Source organism: Spermophilus citellus (genome assembly GCF_964194105.1).
Source record: "Spermophilus citellus genome assembly, chromosome: 1".
Lineage (NCBI taxonomy): Eukaryota > Metazoa > Chordata > Mammalia > Rodentia > Sciuridae > Spermophilus > Spermophilus citellus.
Genome location: NC_138182.1, coordinates 93,483,933 through 93,505,586, shown reverse-complemented (window position 1 = coordinate 93,505,586; position 21,654 = coordinate 93,483,933). Strand labels below are relative to the sequence as shown.

Genomic DNA, 21,654 nt, shown 5'->3' with positions numbered 1-21,654 from the left:
CAAAATGCACACTTGAAAAGAGCACAGTATGTGACAATATTGTCAGAGGAACTATTTTTAACTTTATCAAAAGAACAGTGTACTGGAATGCTTTTGGCATCAGAAATGATTGTCTGGGTATGATTATAATGTTATAGTTGGATGGCATTTTGAAATGTTTAGTGTAGAACGCCACAGGGAGAGCTACTGTTTTCTTTGGTTAAATAAAGGTATGGTAGCAGTGAAAGAACTGAGTGATACTGGAATCTATTTGTCTTTCAGGTAATTATATAGCACTAAAAATGAAGAAGACCTTTTCCTCCTTCCATTTCATAGAGAACCCCCCATGGTCAAGTTGGTTTTATCTTGATTTGTCTGTCAACCTAGAAGCAAGAACATTGCTTCTGCCAAACTTCCTGGTAGTCGGGGAATAATAATCCTTAGAGGTGGAGATTAGCTGTAGATATCACTGGAAATCAAGGCTGAACAAAGATAGTGTAATTCCATCACCACCATGGAGAATAAAATGAATCAATAGGCCTGACTGAAGAAAGGATAATAATAGCACAAAGAAGTGGCACCAGGTGACAGCACCCCAACCATAGTCACTAGAAACAAGTCTTACGGCAGCAGTGAGACTTCTACCTGTAGCTATCCCTCCATTTAGAGCTGCTGAAATGTTGGGAGCCAGTGTCTAGGTCTACCCCCACCCCCAACCCTCCCCAAGGAAGTGAGGAAATAAATCCTGGTGAGAAGGCACAAGTGGAAGCTGTAGAAAGAAAAACAGGCAGGATTTTTCTTCCCAAAAGCCTTGGGGGAAAAAAGATGATGGAAGCTCAGAGCACTTGCCTAAAGCTTTTCCAATGCTCAGAGGTTCATTACAGAATGAAAGAGATGGCCTGCCAGAGGACATGTAAGGGCCAGGCAAAATGCACACTTGAAAAGAGCAGAGAATGTGAATATATTGTCCTCAGACCCCTCCTCTCTTCTGGCTCAGAACAGGAGCAATCATCACCCACTTCTCCCGAAAGACAACGTCTCAGGATCAACTGGGTCTCATAAACACTAGTGAGAAGCCATCGGGTGAATGATGCGGAACTGGATGCTTTCACATTGCTGATAACAACATGTAATTTACTTTCTGAGTGAATCTATGAGTGTCCCTGCCAAAAACAGGAAATGTTTAACATACAGTCTTTAGATATACCATCCAGCTTACAGAAATAGTAGCATGTAAGCAACCAATGAAATGACACCACAAAGAAGCAACCAGATAGGGCTGGGGCTGTAGCTCAGTGGTAGAACACTTGCCTAGCACCTGTGGGGCACTGGGTTCGATCCTCATCATCATATAAAAATAAATAAATAAAGTGTCCATCTACAACTAAAAATTAGAAAAGAAAGAAAGAAAGAAACAACCAGATAAATCCAGAAGGTTCTTGTAAGACAAAACATATGGTCTCTTCAACAATTGCTTGATAATATGGATACAGAAGACATGAGATATGGAAAATTGTTATTGAGTAAGAGAGAGAAAAACCAAGTGAAATGTATAGGCCTTGTCTGGATCTGAATTCCAACAAGCTAACTGAAGGGGAAAGAGAGAAAAAAAAAAGCGGATTTAATGCTGCTATAGTTTGGATCTTGAATGTCCCCCCAAAAGCCATGTGTTAAAGTGTTGGTCCTGACCCATGGTGCTATTGGGAAGTGGGAGAACATTTAGGAGGTGGGGCCTAATGGAAGGAAGTTTAGTCACTGGGGGATGTCCTTGAAATGGACACTGGGACCCTGACCCCTTCTTGTCTCTCTCTTTCCTCCCAGCTGACATGAGGTGAGCAACTTTCTCTACCACATGTTCCTCACCATGATGTGTTGTTCTGCCACAGGCCCTAAATCAGCAAGGCCAATGGATCATGGACTTAAGCTTCTAAAACTGTGAACAAAAACAAAAACAAAAAACCTTTCCAATGTATAATAAGTTGATTAAGGTATTTTGTTATAACAGAAATCTAATATAGATACTATCAAGGAAGTATGACTAAAGCCTAGATATTAGATGGTGACAACAAACTGCTGTTGATACTAGGTAATAATGACATTGGAGTTACGTAAGATGTTCATGTTTTTTAGAGATATATGATAAATACATAAGAGGAAGATAACGGGAGTGCTAAGATTACTTTAAAATATTCAGTAACAAGCAAAGAAGTAAAGTCATGAGGGAGAGGAGTAAAGAATGCCAAAAGAGAAGAGAAATAAAAGGGAAAAAGGGGTACATGAAGCAAATCTAGCAAATCTTGATAATCATTGAATCCAAGAGAAGAACATATAGGAGTTAATCATGTCATTCAACTTCTATTTTGTAAGTTTTCATAATAAAGGTTAATTTTTAACTTTAAATCCATGGAGGTCCCTACATCTATGCAAACAAATAAAGATATAATTTCACATACCAACCAGAAGTCCTTCTGTGAGAGCCCAGTGTTTTCTGAATAATTTAAAACACAAAACACCCCTATTTTCATTATATAAATGTTCTTAAGATTTTGAGATTATATCTTAACAAGGAATAGACAATATTGAATTCCACTTCCCAATGGCATCTTAACGTAAAATAGCAGCAAAATAAATAAAATATGATTCACTGAAACTCATTATTGGCAGAAAAGAGACAAGACCCCAAAGGATTAAAAATAAAACCCAAACACTACACAGGTACATTAAACAACTCTAAAATGATGACCTCTTGGGGTAGAGGCAAGGATAAGATCAACATTTCTTAATGAACACTTTTTAACACTGTTTTAATTTTTAAAAATCATATGAATATATTATTTATTCCAAAACAAAATTTAATTTCAAATAAAATCATGTATACTTTTCATAGCTGAAAGAATTAATTTTGCCTTCCCGTAAAAATTTAACACTAAAACTTTAAAAAGAAAACAATGAGTTGTTCTTTTTAAGATATACCAATGGTTCTTTATCCAGTATTTTCTCAGATCAATCTTTGGTTGGTTTAAAAAATATTGATTTCTCCTCTTACTTCTAAAATAGGTTCTTTTCTTCTTTGGAAAGACATTTAGGAAACGTGAAATAAATCTGGAGTGTTTAACATAAAAGCAAGAAAAATATTCCCTGGCATTTAGCTTGAAGAAAAGTTCCAATCAAGAAAAGGCCCCTTCTAGTTTTCATTTTGTGTCCACCCACATATTTATGTCTTTACCTGAAATTCTATGAATTTATCAAGGATTTAGAAATCTTTTCTTTGTTCTATTCCTCTAACCTCAACCCAAATTATTATATTTTCCCCTTCTTTCTCATCTATTACCTATGCTTCTCTTCCCACTCTAATCAATCAAGATTATTAAAACCTCAAACCCAAATACCATCATTTATTCCCGGTAAGCTACTTAAAATAGATGTCTAAAAACCCCCAATCTCACAATCCCTTCTGAAGCATTTCTGCATCCCTTTTCCTGTGTTAATAGCCAAGTAAATGAACTAGTATGAAATGTTAGTTATAATACGTTAAAGCCCCACGTGGCCATCAGGCAGGTAGGTACACTCAGCAAGATTTTGCAGATGAGGAAGAAACACTAGGAAGGAAAATCTGATTGCTCACCAAACACAGATTCTGTCTCTGAGACAAAGGAGTCTGACTAGAGAAGAGAATTTAGTTTAGCTGAAGAAAGGTTTGGAGGAAGACAACTGGTGGGGGAAAAAAAATCAGAATGGCAGGCTAGATCCAATCTGGATACTCACCATCCTGGAAATTCTTCTAGGGGATGGTCCACTTCATGGGATCCTCTTTAAGTATTCCCTAAAATCTTTTCAAAGAGGGGTCAGTGCCACCTTTAAAACACTCATCTTTCAAAAAATTTTAGAGAATCAATACAAATTGTTGAATGCTTGAGAAATAAGGATATACACCTTTTTATTTATTGTTAAAAGAAAAGCATGATCAGATCCTTTAAGACCCTGAACGAGAGCTCCAATTTTATTTTGAAGGCAGTGGTGACCCCTCAACCTGAAAGAGGAAATTGATCAACAGCAGAAAGCCATTCTGCCAGATGGATGCAGGGCACTTCCACCCTGGATACTGTGATGCTGGGAAGCACAGGGCCATTCTGCCAGATGGATGCAGGGCACTTCCACCCTGGATACTGTGATGCTGGGAAGCACAGGCAACACGGTCTTCTCTTTTTTAGTATTCATTCTTAATCTGTCATCAAAAGCTCTCTAAAATTCATGTGAAACGTTCACTATACTTTTGACGAGTATTTTTTTAAAAAGGGAGATCTGCCCTCTCCTTTAAAAGATGTTGGAGAGTACCTAAAAAGCATCGTAGAGTAGATCACTTCTTAGAAGAGAGTCCACAGATAGACAATTTCATATAATAATATTATATATCTACTAACAATACTAACATATCCTTAAGCCTGACCCATGAAGTCAGGCAACTATAATCAGTTTTAGAAATAACCCTGCTGAAAGGCTGAGAGAACATAAGTAATCTGTCAAAGATCATGTGGCCCCTTAAATGGTGGCCAGGATTTGCTATTCCTTCTAGCTTCTAGGAATGTGTTCCTGGCCACAGGAATAGCTGTCTCTGGTATTTCCACTCTTTCTAATGGAGAACTTGGCAAAAAGACCGTGTCTCTGTGGCATGTTGAGGAGTCAGAACTCTATAACTACTGGGGGATCAGGGATCTGTAAGTCCTGACTCTAGAGTTGGTCAGCAACAGAAAGACTTCTCAATATTGTATTTTTAGCAGAAATGGAGAAGACATTACTATCCTTTATTTGATAGCTTTTGCTTAAAACCACATCAAACTTCTGAGGGATCTCAGATGCCTAATTAATAAATATGCTTTAAATTTCTATTGATTATATCTTTCCAAATCTTTGAATATTCATATGAAATTTCCACAGAACCATCATTCAGGCATGCTATACTTACAGAATATAATTAAAGGACAAAAATACCACTTTAATTTAAGGCTAAGGCATTAATTAAAATGATCAGGGGTGGGGAACATGATATGGAAGTAATACCATACACAAACCACGGTAGCAAAAATCAGAACCAAATACATTCAATTTGCATTACTTCTCAACATCAAAAATCAAATCAAATACTTTAAAAATGGAAAACATTAATAAGTAAATGTTAGTATACCTTTATGCCACATCTTTAACAGAGTAAGCAATAAGATTAAATCTTTCTTTAAAAGAATTTTAGAAGAAAAATTATATTTTCATGAGCAGGGTCTGAAGTTTTTAACCAAAAAAAAGATTCACTTTGAAATAATATCATATGTTAAGCCATACTATACTATAAATCCCTGTTTATCATGGCTAAATTATTATACTGAATTTGAGATACATGTGCAAAAAAATAGCTGATCAAATATTATTACCTAAAGGTTTGGTGTTAATTATGCTTTATCAATGGTTTTGAGAACAGTAATGAATAAAGGTCAAAGATGAGAAAATGAATGAAAAGGAATTATCTGATGTAGAATTATCTTAGGACATCTCATCCTGCTGATGTAAAAGAGGTCATATAAAGTTATTTTTTTCTGCTATTTCAACAAATGACAAAAGAAATAATTAAAAATTATAGTCTAATTTTAGAAAGGTTCCTTCTACCCTTTACTTGGTGCTTAATAATGCATAGGAATAAGAATATTTCAAAGCTTACACCAAATAAATACATCATCAAGATACACCTATGTTTTAGTAAGGAGAAAGACAAAAAAACGTATTTTATTCTATTACTCAAATAAATCATAACCTTAGTCAAATTACCTACGTCAAAAATTATCTAGGTGCCCCTTCAACAGACGAATGGATAAAGAAAATGTGGTATATATATATTTGATGGAATATTACTCAGTTTTAAAGAAGAATGAAATTTGCCAGTAAATGGATAGAACTGGAGAATATCGTTGTTAAGCGAAATAAACCAATCCCAAAAACCCAAAGGTCAAATGTTTTCTCTAATATGTGGATGCTAATCCACAATAAGGTGGGCAAGGAAAAATAATTACTTTAGATTAGGTAGAGAAGGGTGAAGGGACAGGAGGGGATACGGGGATATAAAGGATAATAGAATGAAACAGACTTTACTACCTTATGTACATATATGACTGCATGACCAATGTGATTCTACAACACGTACAATGGGAAAAATGAGAAATTATACCCCATTTATGTATGACACATCAAAGTATATAAATGCACTCTACTGTCATGTATAACTAATTAAAACAAATAAAAAATATTGTAAGTAAAATGCCAAAAAAAAAAAAAAGATTTATAAGAGAAAAATGTAAACAAAATGTTAAAGGGTAGGATTCTGAGATTTTTTCCAAAAAAAAAAAAAAAAACCCCTCTGGGCATATAAAATTGCTGGGGACATACATTTTTCAATGGGTTAATTTTAAACAGATCTCTATATTCTTGGGTTATAAGTAAATATACAAATGAAAGAAATAGAATATGTTTAGGGAAAAAAAGATATATCTAATACTTTAACAAAGAAAGACAATATAGAAGCTAGAAGACTGCTTTGATCGACTTGGTTCCTAAAATTTTTAGTTCATTTATATCCCTCTGAATGTGCCAAAATCATGTTGACAAAATATTCTAATAAAAATGAGAAAACATATGGAAATCACATAGGAATGAGGAAGTACTGCTTTGTTCCCTCAATGGTTCAACAAACATTTGCTGAGCACCTACCCTGGTATGTGAGACAGTAAGGGTTCTAGCAAAGTCCCAGCATTTAAATGCCCATAGTCTAGGAAGAGAACCAGGAACCTATGCACAGGAAACTTTGGAGAGAAGACAGATGCTGGATGCTGTGAGAAGATATTTCAAAGTTTTAAAGAAGGAAATGACACAAGCAACGTAAGAATGAACCAGTGGGGGAGAGGTAAAGCATGATCCTATGACACAGCACAACTTTGCAATCCAGATTTTAAAAATTTGTGGGCAGAAGTGTACCTACCAACAGAGGGGATGGGTTTGAGGGGAAACACATGTGTAAGGTGGGCACCTGAGTGCATGACAGTAGCTGCATAATTAATGTGCAAAGTGCTCAGTAAATATTTCTTTCCTTTTTCCTTCTTACATGTGTATTTCTTGGAAAACTTACCTCTCTGCACGAATCACACCACTGTAGTAGGGGGGATCCCAAGGCATCAGTTCCTACAATCAAATAATTCATAGTGATGAAGATATTGACAGTTTCAAATTTTTTATTGGTAATGTAGCCAAACTTATAACACGTAAACCAATTACTGTAAATCAGCCTGCTTAAAGAATGTAAGTCAGTTAATGTATATCAGAAAAATTTTATAAAAACCCTAAAAATTCATAGCCTGGAGGAATTTGGCTTCTCTTAATTCAATGGATAAAGAAGACCTAATCCTAGAATTTGGGATAAAGATAAACAAGTGTAATTCTGAAATGTAAACTAAAGCCAGGTGCCGTGGTACATGCCTGTAGTACCAACTACTCTGGAGGCCGAAGTGGGGAGTTCAAGGCCAGCCCCGGCAACATTGGAAACCCCATTTCAAAATGAATATATTACTTTACTAAAAAATGTAAACCAAAGACAACATTAACAAATTAAATGAGCTGTGAAGAAAATTTCGCAAAATGTAACCCAGGTATTAATCTTTAAAAACGTACTGCACTATGATTAAAATACTAAAGATTAGATTAGGGTTCTTTCTAAATGTAAGCATGAAGGTTAGGGCAGATCCCAAAACTGAAAGCAATAATTTACAATGTAAGTAAGGCAGAATTAACTCTAATCTTGGCAAAGAAAATTTGTCATAAAGAAATATCACAATAATAGTTGTTTTTGACAAATGGTTAAAAAAAAAAAAAAAAAAAAAAAGGAAAGTTTGAACATTTGAATAGATCATCCTCCCTACAAGGTGTCCAGGTGGCAAAAAGACTAGTGAAGACCCTAGACTGTAAAGTCAGACCGTCAGGTTCAAGTTTCAATCCACACCAAACTGAAAACTGCACAAGGCCAGCAACTTTTGTTTGCATGATTCCCTATTGTATCCTGGCACCCTGGACAGTGCCTGGTACATGGTAGTCACTCAAAAAATATTTCTAGAATGAACCAACAACACATCCCAAATAGGACTGCTAAATGCACTTAGATTATTAAATACAATGTCTGGCATCAAGTAGAGCTTAATAAATACAGGCTGTTTTTCTTGTCAACATCACCCTCTAAAATTTAAGGTCAGCATTATCTCCTCAAATAATGAGGTTTTCTTTTCCATGTTACATGATCACAAGCTACCTACCATGCCATATGTATGTGGCTGGCACATAAACAATAAAGTACATCAAGGGTAAGCTAAACAAAAGTAAATATAAAAGGCACATGAGTACCACAGAGGTATTAGACAAGAATAAAGAACGCTAAACTCAACTTAAAGGGGGAGTAGGAGATGAGACCTAAAAGATAAGCAGGCCTGAATCCTGAAGGGCCTGGTGGAAGACACAAAGAAATTGGAAGGGAAATCTAAGAATGGTAAGGAGTTATTGAAGAATTTTAAATAAAAGAGTGACAAGAGCAGATCTGCTTTTAGAAAAAAAATACCCCTTAGGTGGGAATCTATTCACTTATTCATATTTCAAATAAGTGTTGGCACCTACTCTCTGCTAACACTGGGCTGGGCACATTGCTAAACAGTCTGAATCTGGTATGGTTTTGAAGGGAGCAAGAACAAAAGGCTAGAAAACCAATTAAGCAACTACAATTATGATGTGAGTGACAAATAATAAAGATCCAACCAAGGCTGTGACAATAGGCATAGGGAAGCAAGAACCCATTTCCATCTTTGGGCATGTTCTTGAAATAGCAGAATGTGTAAGAACTAATAAGTGAGGATGTGAACTACCCTGGAGGATTTATTAAAATTCATCTCATGGGGCTTTCTCCAGGCTCTCTGATTCAATGGGTCTGATAAGGGGCTGGAGAATTTGTATTTCTACCAAATCTCCAAGTGATGTTTCTGGTCCAGAGACCACATTTTGGAAACCACTGATCTACAGAAAGTGGAGGGGCTGACGAGGGCAGCAGGGTGAGTGGTGGCAACATTCACCAGAACAGAGACTCATGAGGAGAGTGGGCACCTCACACATATCTGCAGAATAATATATAATAGTTAATAAACTGCACAATAACGCCGAGGTAGAATAGTTTAAAGTCATATCAGGTTTTATTGAATTTGCTTCTGGCAATTCATTTTTACTGTTTCCATACTCACCAAACCATATTCGGATCTCTTATCTGGTGCCGCAGTCTTGGCTGGGCACAGAATCACGAGCCAATCAAGCAGGAACAAAACTTTATTTTGAAAAAGCCGCTAACACTCTCAGCGCCAGCAAGTCAAAAACCGGTCCTCCCACGAGGGTGTCCGACCGGAACCGCGCGTCCCGGAACCCCCCGTCTCCTCCGACCTCCTCCGGAATTCCCTCCTACTATCCTTCCCCAACCAATGGGAACTCTCCAGCAGTCCCGTAAAGTCCCGTAACTTGAGTCCGGTAGCAGGCCAAGGTGAACAGCGGGAGTCCAGTTTGCATATGAATGTAAATTTTAACATAATCATCTCAGTGGCTAGCTGGCGTCACTTTACAACCAAAGGTGCCATACATCGTATATATGCTTGTGGCTCCTAGCAATCTGGTTTCTTAAGTAGACCTATCCACCAAGCCAAAGAGTGCAGATAACCAATACTAGTAATTTAGCTAAATATGGTTCCTATCATAAATTAACAGATTAACAGGCTACTCTAATTCCATCAAATCCAGCAATTTAAAACCTGTTTCACAGTGGTTGTATCTGAGAAGCTGGCATATAGTTTCTAACTATGCAAGGCCCTGTACCCTAAATTATTCCTGTGGTAGTAGGGGCTATTGAATCAAGAATTACCAACAGCAGCACCTATAAAAGAAAGTGTTATGGTTTGGATGTGGTATCCCACAAAAGCTCACATGTGAAACAATGCAAAAGGTTCAGAGGAGAAATGATTAGCTTGCAAGAGTCTTAATCCAATCAGTGATTTAATTCCCTGATAGGGATTAACTGAGTGGTAAATGAAGTGAAGGGTATGGCTGAAGGAGGTGGCAATTGGGGTATAGCTTTGGGGTATTTTGTATCTTGAGTGTGGAGACTCTCTCTCTGTGCTTCCTGATTACTATGTGAGCTGCCTCCCTCTGCCACACTCTTCTGCCATGATATTCTGCCTCACCTCAAGCCCCAAGGAATGGAACTGGCCTTCTATGGACTAAGACCTCTGAAACCATGAGCTCTCAAATGAACTTTTCTTCATTTACAATTGTGCTGGTCAGGTCCTTTAGTCACAGTAGTAAAAAAGACTAAAACAGAAAGGCATATACAACTCCAGAAATCCTGAGGAGGCTCCAAACTAAATGGGAACAAGGGTCCTGACATTTGGAATCCCATCACTTTCAGAGCATCTCCATCACTTGGGAAGCATGCTGGTTGTAAAGACCCTTACCCTACATTATAAGGTCATACAATCATGTGCTTTATGATTGAAAACAATGTATGTTTTTAGAAAGGGATATACTTTGTCAGTTAACACTGATCTACTTAACTGAGCACCATAAATTAGCAAACAAATAAGTGAGCATGTAAATATCAGTATTAATGTCGATGGTTAAAATTACCAACTGCTAGATTGAGTCTTCACTGAGTCTCATTGAAGGATGCTTCAAATTGAGAAGCCAACTTTCTATAGAATGAAAGCAGCCCTGGCATGAATGCTCATAATGTTAATGCACATACACACATACACATACACACACTCAAATTTCTGGATCAAATATTTCAATACCTTTAATCGCCAAACCAAGCATCAAAAACAAAACAACATAGATCTCCAGCATATCACAAGAAAGTTCTAGAATCAAGAGATAATCATTTCAGTTGATAGCCTACTCATAATAAAAATATTCCAAAATATTTACTTACAGAATTTTGAGGATTTAGTTTCATTTTCATCTGTCGCATCATCTCAAAATCTTTTATAGTTCTGTAAAACAGGTTTATCATTATTTATTAGGACAAAACTTTAATAATTATGAAAGAACTAACTTTCCAATATTCATGATAAAATTAGATATAATCTATGAACAAATGTAAACTAGCATTAATCCAAATTTTACTAAAGTATTAGAAGAGACAAGACTGCATAAATTAGTATATCACTTCAATTCCTATCTTAAAAAAAGCATTATTCAGATTAAAAAATTATACATTATACACTATTAAAAAAAAGTGCTTTAAAATCTTGCTTTAAAAAGGTAAGAAACTTACACAATATTCTCTATTAAAGAATATTAATATAGATAATTAAGATTGCTGTTCATAATTTTTTCCCTATAGAAATACACTAGTTGGCAATAATTCAACAAGTCTTTTTTATAAAATATAAATTTTTCATTAGAATTAACTCCTATATAACTATAAAATTATATAGATATGTTAGCTGAAATACTACCTATAACCACGTATAAGTGGAGAAAGAACACTGCACCACTTAACCATCACAGCAAAGTACAATAAATTGGGTTTGTTTTTGTTTTGAAGCACTGGGGATTGAACCCACAAGTGTTCTATCCCTGAGATGCATCTACTTCCCCAGTTCAATTTTATAAATTAGTTGTTATTTTGAAACTGTCTGGTTTGCATTAAAATTGAGCAATTAGAAATGTTTTTTTAAATGTTTAAAAAATATATTTTTAAATTTGAGACTAGGTCTCGGTACATTGCCCGGACTAGCCTCTAACTTGCAATGCCTCTGCTCAACCCCCAAGTAGCTGGGATTACAGGTTTGTGCCACACCTAGCTAAATACAATTAATTCTTAAATAATTGCCTAACAGTCCCTCCTCAAAAAAGCAATGGTTCACTGGTATTAAGAAGATTTTAGAATTGATAAACGTAAACCAAATTAGAAAGCAATGTGTTCCAAAACATAACTATCTAATCCAAAACAGAAATTTGAGCTAACAAAGAATGTGTTGCAATAGTCAAAAAAGGCTACTGAAATTTTAGAAAGCATTAAAAGAAAGAAAAGAGATGACCTGGCCCTCTTTTACAAACCACATGTGCCCCTTTCTGGAACCCTAGCTATTTAAGGGCAGTCGTATTTTTATCCCTCCACTAGAACTAGAAGAGCATCAATCAAAGGCAAGGACAAAGGCATAATGAAAGGACTGGGCAGTAAAGTCAGCATTGTAACAAAAGAACCCAACCAAGCAGAGGGAAATATTTTAGCTTGATGTACAAAACATTGAGGCAGAGCCACTCTTAAAATCCACAAAATGCCAAACAGATTAATCTACCACATCTGTGAATCTCTTGTACTTAGCTGGAAAGATGAGAAATGATACTTTACATGCTTGTTATAAAATTAACTCTACAGGTTAAAATAAATACATTCAAGAAGGCTTTGGGAACATTTTTAAATCACACACAAATGATGGGTTGCTAAAGACAATGGATTAATGACGGTGGACCACCTAAATTGTCAAGATTGGCACCTTAAGAAAACCACCGTATTCTTTCAAAGTAGGTCTTCACAGTGAATATGTCTTGCTGAGTGGTCTGCATAGCTAATATTCCAACATACTCTTAACAGGTCACTTCTTAATTTATTTTATATATTAAGTTCTCAATTTAAAAAACTATATAACATTTAACACTAAATAGCAGAAGAAAAACTAACCTTTCACAAAGTTTGTCAGATAGTTTCTCAAGGAACTCCATGACAGTCTCTAAAAATAAAATCCAAAGAAAACAGCTTCAATTATGAGAAATAACATGAACATACCTGAGAAAATTATATTGTGATAATCATAATCTACATACAACTCCCTTAAAGTGGTGATTTTCAAACTGAAGCAAGGTTGCTAACCTGTTATATAATAAACATTTATAGATAATCTCTTTTCTAATTAATCAGAAAAATAAATTAAACTAGCATAGTAAGCCAGGCATGATGGTACATTATCCTATAATACCAGCCCCTCTAGAGGCTGAGGTTGGAGGATTACCGGTTCAAAGCCAATTGCAGGTTCAGCAACTAAGCAAGACTCTAAGCATCTTAGCCAGACCCTGTCTCAAAATAAAAAATAAAAAGGAGTGGGGATTGCTCAGTGGTTAAGTGCTCCCCAGTACAAAACAAACAAATAAACAAATAAAACCCTGGCATAGTAAGAATCTAAATCCTTAGGTTATACTCCAAAATTAAAATTGTCAGTGAAAGGCTAAAGGAAAACATCCCAAATTTCAATGTGATTCTATCTATATGTATAAGAGAAAAAAATTATATCTTAGGCATGTCCAATTTTTTCCTAAGTTTTAAAGAGATAGCTAGACAGGTTTGTTCATAAAAAGTAGTAGTATAGTTTTGAAATATGATTTGCTAAAAATTAAATTTTAAAAATCGCGAAATATGGGCTGGGGTTATAGCTCAGTAGTAGAGCGCTTGCTTCACATGCAAGGGGCCCTGGGTTTCGTCCCCAGCACCACATAAAAATAAACAAATAAAAATGAAGATATTATGTCCATCTACAACTAAAAAATCTTTTTTTAAATCATGAAGTATGATTTACTGAAAATTGAAAGAAAATTAAAATATTGACTATTCTTATTTTTGTAAACAAGTATAGAATAATCTATTTGAGATAATACCAAAATAAGATAAAGCAAAACTATAACATTAAATATTTTAAGGTCTAACAGAATTTTTTAAGTGTATATTAAAATACTGTGTCCTTATAATTTATAAATCTATAAAAGTAATATAATAAAATTGCCATTATTTCCCACAAAAGGAAATGTTTTATGTGTATTTTTTCATTTTGCACTTTTTGCCACTGACTGTGTGTGTATAGAGCTTTCATGTGTATTTTAGTTTACCACAAACATTGTTTTTATATGTTCCAGATGATCTTTTATATGGTTTTAAGTTTCTTGCCCTCTCTTCAATTTAAGTTATCTCCTTTCCGAGTGAAAAGTCTAAGGAAAGAATGGAGGTTAACCTAAACCACGAAGCCATAGGGCTTCTTGCCACCGTCAATACTTAACAAGTCTTGGATAGATTAATTTTGAAGATACTCTTCATATTTCATATTAGTGGTGTTAGCAATTACAGAAAGAAAAAAGAAAAATTGTTATATATTCGAAAATGAAATCTCACTTTAGAATATCATACCAGCTACCAGATAGGACTATTTATAAATAAATCACGGTGTATACTTTTTCTTTTTTTTTTTTTTAAGAGAAAGAGTGAGAGAGTGAGAGAGAATTTTTTTAATATTTATTTTTTAGTTTTCGGTGGACACAATATCTTCATTTATGTGATGCTGAGGATCGAACCCAGCGCCCTGTGCATGCCAGGCGAGCGTGCTACTGCTTGAGCCACATCCCCAGCCCCTACTTTTTATTTCTTGACAACCATATTTTGCTACATTTACTCACTTAATTTTTCTGGTCACAATAATCTGCCTCAAAGAATCTATCTAGAAGAAGATGGGAGGGGAGGGGAGGGGGGATAGTAGAGGAAAGGAAAGGTAGCAGAATACAACAGTTACTAGTATGGCATTATGTAAAAATGTGGATTCTGTATTTGGGGTAAAAATGGGAGTTCATAACTCACTTGAAGCTAATGTATGAAATATGATATGTCAAGAACTTTGTAAGGTTTTGAACAACCAATTAAAAAAAAAAAGAATCTATCTAGAGCTGGGTGTGGGGATACTTGCCTATAAACTTAGCAACTCAAGAGGCTGAGGCAAAATTAAAAGTTTGAGGCCAAGCTAAACAACTTAGCAAGACCCTAAACAATTTTTCAAGACCCTGTCTCAAAATCAAAACTAAAAAGGGCTGGAGATGTGGCTCAGTGTAAACCACCCCTGAATTCAATCTCTGCTACAAAAAAAGAAAAAAAAAAGGATCTGTAAAATTGTCATATTAAAAGGACTAAATTTGAAACTCCTAAAAATAAATGCCTCACTCGCTGCAGTTATTTCCTAATTCACCCATCATATGAATGTCCATCTTACCCTCATTTATCCCTTTCTCTGCCATCCTTATACCTGTGAAGACTCCCATCTCTTCCCTGTGCACCTCCTTCATGAGATCTCAACTGCCACCTAAGCATCTGACAAACTTACTGACTCCATAAAGTCCTATGGCACTGTTTTGTCTACACTAATCATTTGGCAGTAAAGCTCTGCCAACCTGTACTATTAATATTTACTTTTACATGTATACACCTGAACTTATTATTAACCAATTATAAGTCCCCTCAAGGATACAGGTCACAGCCTATCTATGTAACTGTATTCATAGAGTCTCACTCCAAAATACCACCACCACACCAACCACTCAGTGAACAAGGTGATTTGTCAGCATTGATATATGGCTGAGGTTGCTGCAGTTCCAGTGAGCTCCAATCCATAGCACTTGAGCTAATGACAGTCCCTAGTCCTCTCTTCCTACTTGATCTTCCCACAGCATTACAGTCAACTCACTCCCTTCTTCTTAAGACTTTCTTTTTCATGACCTCCAGGAGCACATGCTCTATTTGCTTTCCTTCCTTCTCACTAATATACTCCCTTGGCACAAGAATTCATATAAAGATTCAAATGTACATTTTTAGCTCAGAACACTCTCAACTCCATGTTTGAATATCTAACTTCCTACTCAGCTTTGCCACTTGAATGCCAACTTCCATCTCAAATTTAACTTAAACCAAAACAAGGTTTTGGCCTTCCTATCTCAGTTAATAGTAACTCACTCTCTTTCCATTTGCTTAAGTCAAAACCTTTGGCTCTCACGTCAAAATACTCTATAGCCAGGAACTAGAATTATATTAAGTGAAATAAGCCAAACTCAGAAGGTCAGGTGTCATTACATTTTCTCTTATATGTGGAAGCGAAAGAGGAAAAAGGAAAAGAAGTGAGGTGGGGGTAACTCATGAAGATCAAAGGGAGATCAGAAGAGGAAAAGGACCATGGGGTAGAAAGAGGGAAAGAGGGGTAAGTGCTAGGGAGTGATACTGGGAGTGATATTGTTATATTGTGTGCATGTATGAATATGTAACAATAAATTCCACAATTATATACAACCATAATGCACCAAAAAAAAAAATTGGAAAGAAGGAAAAAAATACTCTATATCTAACTCTGACCCCATCTTTACCAGCTGCACTGCTACCAATCTGATCAAGATGCATCATTTCTTATTATGATTATTGCAGAATCGTTTCCAAATGTCATTCCATCACTCCCACCCCACTGCAGTCTTTGTTGACATCAGCAGCACAGGACTTATCACTAGATATGTCGGATCATTTCACTTCTCCCCCAATGCCTGCAATGTCTTTTCCTTTCACTTGACTCAAGGCCCCACTTCATGCAGACCTCCCTGCCAAGACCTCTGTTTTCACCTCTTTCCATTCCCCCCTCCTCCACTTCATTTTGCCCTTTGTACTCTTCCTCAAACATGTCAGTCATTTTGTCTCAAAAGTTTGGTACTTGCTCATGCTTCTGCTCAGAACCTTCTCTTTAGATGGCAACAGAATCTTTCTTGCACCCCTTTTGGGTCTACACTCACACATATTCTCAGCAAGCCCGTCCACATAACAATTGTATGTGAAACTATAATGCTGCCCCCCCACACACACTCGACCCACTTACTGAGTTCTTAACTGTCTTCCCTTCTAAGAATGCCAATTTCCTATACTGTTTTCTACACTGACCCATTTCCAGTGCCTAGAATGATATCTGACATATAGTAGGCACTAAGTGAAAACTTCTTGAGTCAATGAATGAAAACAGAGCACTGGCTTTCAAGAAGCCTATGGAGGTAACTTTATAGAGTATGTGTTTAGGTTCTAGCTCTGCCATGTTTTAGCAAAATATCCTAAACTTATATTCTTTATCTGTGGATAGAATGCCTACTTCCCAAAACCTTAGAAAAATTAAATGTGATAATGTCAGAGTAAGCTCTGAATAATAGTCCAATTCTATATTTTATAATTATATAAAAATAAAAATTAGTATTATAATCAAAGTGATAATAACAGTGACTACAGGAATAACACAAAATTTAAAAATATACATATAATGCATGAAGTACATATGAGCCTATTTAGGAGCTAAATTATATGAAACAAATTTTAACTGCTTGGCTGGTGGTATAACTCAATGGTAGAGTAATTGCCTAGCATGGGCAAGGTCCTAAGCTCCATCCTCAGCCCTGAAAAAAAATTGTATGCACGTAAAGGTTTCAAGGACAGAAGAGCTCAAGGAAAGTAAAAAAGTTTAACAGGCTTCATGAAAGAGGTGGATTGGATGCTGAGCACTGAAAAACAAAGTATGAGCAAAGGTACCCAGACCCAAATGAGTGTGACATGCCTATGGCCTCACAAAAAGCCTTAAACAGGTCAAGGGAAAATAGATATGTATGAAAGAATGGAAAACAAAATTGGATAGGTTTAAAAGAATTTAGGGAACACATGATTAAGAAAGAAGGGATAAACATGGAAGGAAGAAAAATAGCATAGAATCATGGATTCGATCTTCCCCCTAAAGAGTTTGCTTTCGGTGCCTCCACCCATGAATGGCATATCCATCCAGATGCAATATCTCCTCCTCCCTTTCAGCCTGTACCAAGTCTTATAACTTTGACCTCCAAAATTCATCTTGAATCTAAACAGCTGCACCATTTCACCCACCTAATCCTGATTCACTGCCTAAATCACAGCTGAGATTTAAAAAAATGTCTTTGAAAAGACTTATTATATATATATTATCATTGTATAACATTTTCTCTTAAACATGATGAATCATAAAGGATTCCACATAGCACGAGGCAAGTTTATTGTAAACTCAAGGATAGATGCTATCCTTTAACCCCACTTAGCATAAACCTTCCCATACAGTACTATTCTCTATGAAAGGTAGATTTGTGGGACTATGTGTTTTTATATTTATATTTAACTTTGACCTTAGTAAAAATATTAATCTTCCATCCTGTCACCCTAATTCTAACCAATTTGATTATTTCAAATATAGAAATTAATTGAGTTAGAATGAAAAGAATGTAAACTATCATCAAATGAAACTTTGGATTTGATTTACTCCCATTTCATGCATGAAATAAATAACCTTAGCTGAAAAGAATATATACCAAATTATTAGCTCTATTTAAAGATCATTCCCATCAAAAGATGTCAAAAATCTCAATAAATGGTTCTCTGAGTGTATTCAAAACAAAACACTCATTTATAGCTGTTTAAAATCAGAAGTTTGGGACTGGGGAGGTAGCTCAGTGGTAGGTACCTGCTTAGCATATGTGAGTACTGAGCTATATCATATATATCTCAGAAGTTCATTTTCATTTAAAACCCCATTTTGTCCTTAAAAGGTGGATAACTAGGCTTACCTGGCTTTTGAGCTATTGTTCCTTGGAGAGCCCTGTGGGAAAATGTAGAATAGCCTACTAACTTTGCCAGGAGGTCTCTGTTGCTTAGCAATTCTTCTAAATATTTCAGTTGACTGGCATTGGGATAAAGAAAAATCCTATAAGCAGCTTCTCGAACCTATATTTAAAAAGTGCAAGATATAAAAATCTACAACATAAAGTCCTATGCAACAATAACATAGTCCCAATCTCACCACTTTATCTATAATCATCACTTTCAAAATTAAATACTGATTTATACAAGGTGAATAAAGCTTTCAGAGTAATAAACTAGTAAGGGTCACAACAGAATACTTGACTGAAGCTGTAGCTAGGGTCTGGTGGGACAAACTTTGACCCAGTGCTATTTCTCTATACATAAAGCATCTTTAATCAGGTAAAAACTTCATGCATTAAAAATCTCAGCAGTCTATAAAGTCAGTCATTGTTGTTTTTATCATCTTCTAAAACAAAGGAATTTTTTAAGACAGGCATGGTGGTGCACACCTGTAACCCCAGCAGCTCAAAAGGCTGAGGCAGGAGGATCGTGAGTTCAAAGCCAGCCTCAACAATTTACTAGGCCTTAAGCAATTCAGTGAGACCCTGTCTCTGAATAAAATTTTAAAAAGTGCTGGGGATGTGGCTCAGTAGTTAAGTTCCCCTGAGTTCAATCTCTAGTACCACCCCCCGCCAAAAAAAAAAGAAGGAAATTTTTTATGAGACATGAAAAATTAAATCATTTTCATTATTCAAAGCATTTACGGAATTAATGATCCCATTAGTTAAAAGTTTAAAACTTCGTAACATAAAGAATTTTAATTTATCACCAAATTTTTGGTTAAAACGGCAGCAACATATATTGTTTAGTATGTCTAGATGGGACCTAAACAATAAAGAGAATGAAAAATACATACCAAGTCATTTGGTGCTTCCGCATGCAGACCATCAACTACCACATGATCCCCATCACGGACAAAGTTATGGCGAATGTGGTCTGGTAAGAGATGCTTCTCAATCTTGTTGGGAAAGTTGGTTCCCATGAGAAATTTACTACTCAAATCCAAAATTTTAACATTAAGGTCCACTGCTCTTTTACGCTACATGTGGGAGGAGTAAAAGTGATTTAAGGGTATTTTAAATTAATATTTCACAATTAATTTAATAGACAATATATAAAGGTAGGAAATCAACACATATCTAGCTGATAAAGAACATTTAATATCTTGATGTTGATTCAATGTTTATAGCAGCACAATTCACAATAACTAGAATGTGGAACCAACCTCGATGCCCTTCAATAGATGAATGGATTTAAAAATGTGGCATTTATACACAATGGAATATTGCTCAGCACTAAAAAATAACAAGATCATGGCATTTGCAGGCAAATGGATGGCATTAGAGCAGATTATGCTAAGTGAAGTTAGCCAATCCCTAAAAAACAAATGCCGAATGTCTTCTCTGATATAAGGGGGGTGACTCAAAATGGGATAGGGAGGAAGAGCATGAGAAGAATGCTACCACTAAATAGGGAAGAGAGGTGGGAGGGAAAAAGAGGGAGAAGGGGAGTTGCACGGAAGATGGAAGGAGAACCTCATTGTTATACAGAATACATATATGATATTGTGATGAGAAAAAAAAAGTGTGTCACTTTAGATTGGATAGAGAGAAAGGATGGGAGAGGAGGGGGGATAGGAAGGGCAGCAGAATAGAATAGACAATATGATTGATGTATGTATTATATGTCAAAATACATTCTGCTGTCATGTATGACTAAAAAAAAAAATAAAAATAAATCGTATGGTTAAAAAAAAAATAGGATCAGTATAGTCAGAGTACTTCTACTTTCCTTGGCAACACTTTGACCTCATTAACACCAATGTATTACAACACAAAATAAAAATATCATGCAATTGATTTATGACAATGTTTCTGGACACCGAATATTTGAGTTGAGAAGCATAAGTAAGAAAACATTCTTGTTATGTCTGAATGCATTAAAATATGCCCTGCAGATGTTTTTGTACATACAAATTAAAAGAGTAAAATCATCAATTAAAAAAAAATATATCTTGATGTTGATTAATTATTTAAGATCTCAATAAAAAATCATCTTTGATTTTATAATGTTTGTATATTTTAAGAGTTTTACAACTTCTAGAGTTCTATTTTATGTCTAATGCAATTATGTTACCAATCCTTGAAATTAATAATGTGAAAAATACAGAATCCTTCTCTGCCCCCCCATCCCACCCAAAAAAAGCCTTCCTTAAGTGAGCCAGAGAATAGAGTGCTGGATAATATCTGTTCAATGGGGGCCTTACAAAGTATTTTTAGACTAAGAAAAACTAATATTTAAAGGGCAGAACTAGAAAATATATTTACTCTTAAAAGATTAGAATAAAGGGCAGAGGGAAAAGGGAAGTAATAGAGTATTTCACAGAAGAGTAGAGAACACACACAAGAGGAAAGCCCGCTTTAAAAGTTCTGATTTGGGGGCTGGGGCTGTAGCTCACTTGGCAGAGTGCTTGCCTAGCACAAGTGAGGCACTGGTTTAGAATAAAATAAAATAAAATAAAATAAAACCATTCTGTCCATCTACAAAAATTTTTTTAAAAAAATAAAAGTTCTGATTTTGCATACTCTTGGGCTGCTGTAGAACAATAGAAAAAAAGCCATTAGACTGAGGCCTCACACAGCAGGGCAGTGTCCTCTACTCTGTGCAAATGCACCCAGCACATGGCACATGGTCCCTGTACCTGCCAGGCCCTCAGATTGTCAGTGGTGAGGATGTGGATGGTACCAACAGAACCATAGAAGTTTTATCTTGCAGCCACAGCTTTATGAAACACAATCTCCTGAGGAAATGTGCATTATTGAAGGTGTTGCCACAAATGCTTTCAGATGAAAGATAAACTACAGTTCACATAATTAGTCAGGTCCACTAGAGGACAAGGTATGGATTTCCAGTTATTTGTAACTAGAGAACCAGATGGGCTTCTAAACTAGGTTAATGAGGGGGCTTAAGGTCAATTATCTGCAAATCTTTCTAGGAAGGGGGCAATAGCTATTAATAGATTCTAAAATCTATTAATCTTCTAATAGCTATTAACAGATTCTAAGGTAAATATT

The 21,654-nt window shown here is 35.7% G+C and overlaps 1 protein-coding gene across 2 annotated transcripts in view; it reads right to left on the bottom strand.

The window, feature by feature from the left end:
- Nucleotides 1-21,654, bottom strand: part of MIPEP (mitochondrial intermediate peptidase) — a 147,642-nt gene that overhangs the window by 110,013 nt on the left and 15,975 nt on the right. For both annotated transcript variants that reach the window (XM_081304798.1, XM_081304799.1), the window contains exons 6-10: nucleotides 19,437-19,619; nucleotides 18,505-18,661; nucleotides 12,776-12,824; nucleotides 11,018-11,078; nucleotides 7,145-7,197 (exon numbers count right to left, since the gene is read on the bottom strand). In XM_081304798.1, coding sequence (XP_081160924.1) covers nucleotides 7,145-7,197; nucleotides 11,018-11,078; nucleotides 12,776-12,824; nucleotides 18,505-18,661; nucleotides 19,437-19,619 — 503 coding nt within the window. The remainder of the gene's footprint in view (nucleotides 1-7,144; nucleotides 7,198-11,017; nucleotides 11,079-12,775; nucleotides 12,825-18,504; nucleotides 18,662-19,436; nucleotides 19,620-21,654) is intronic.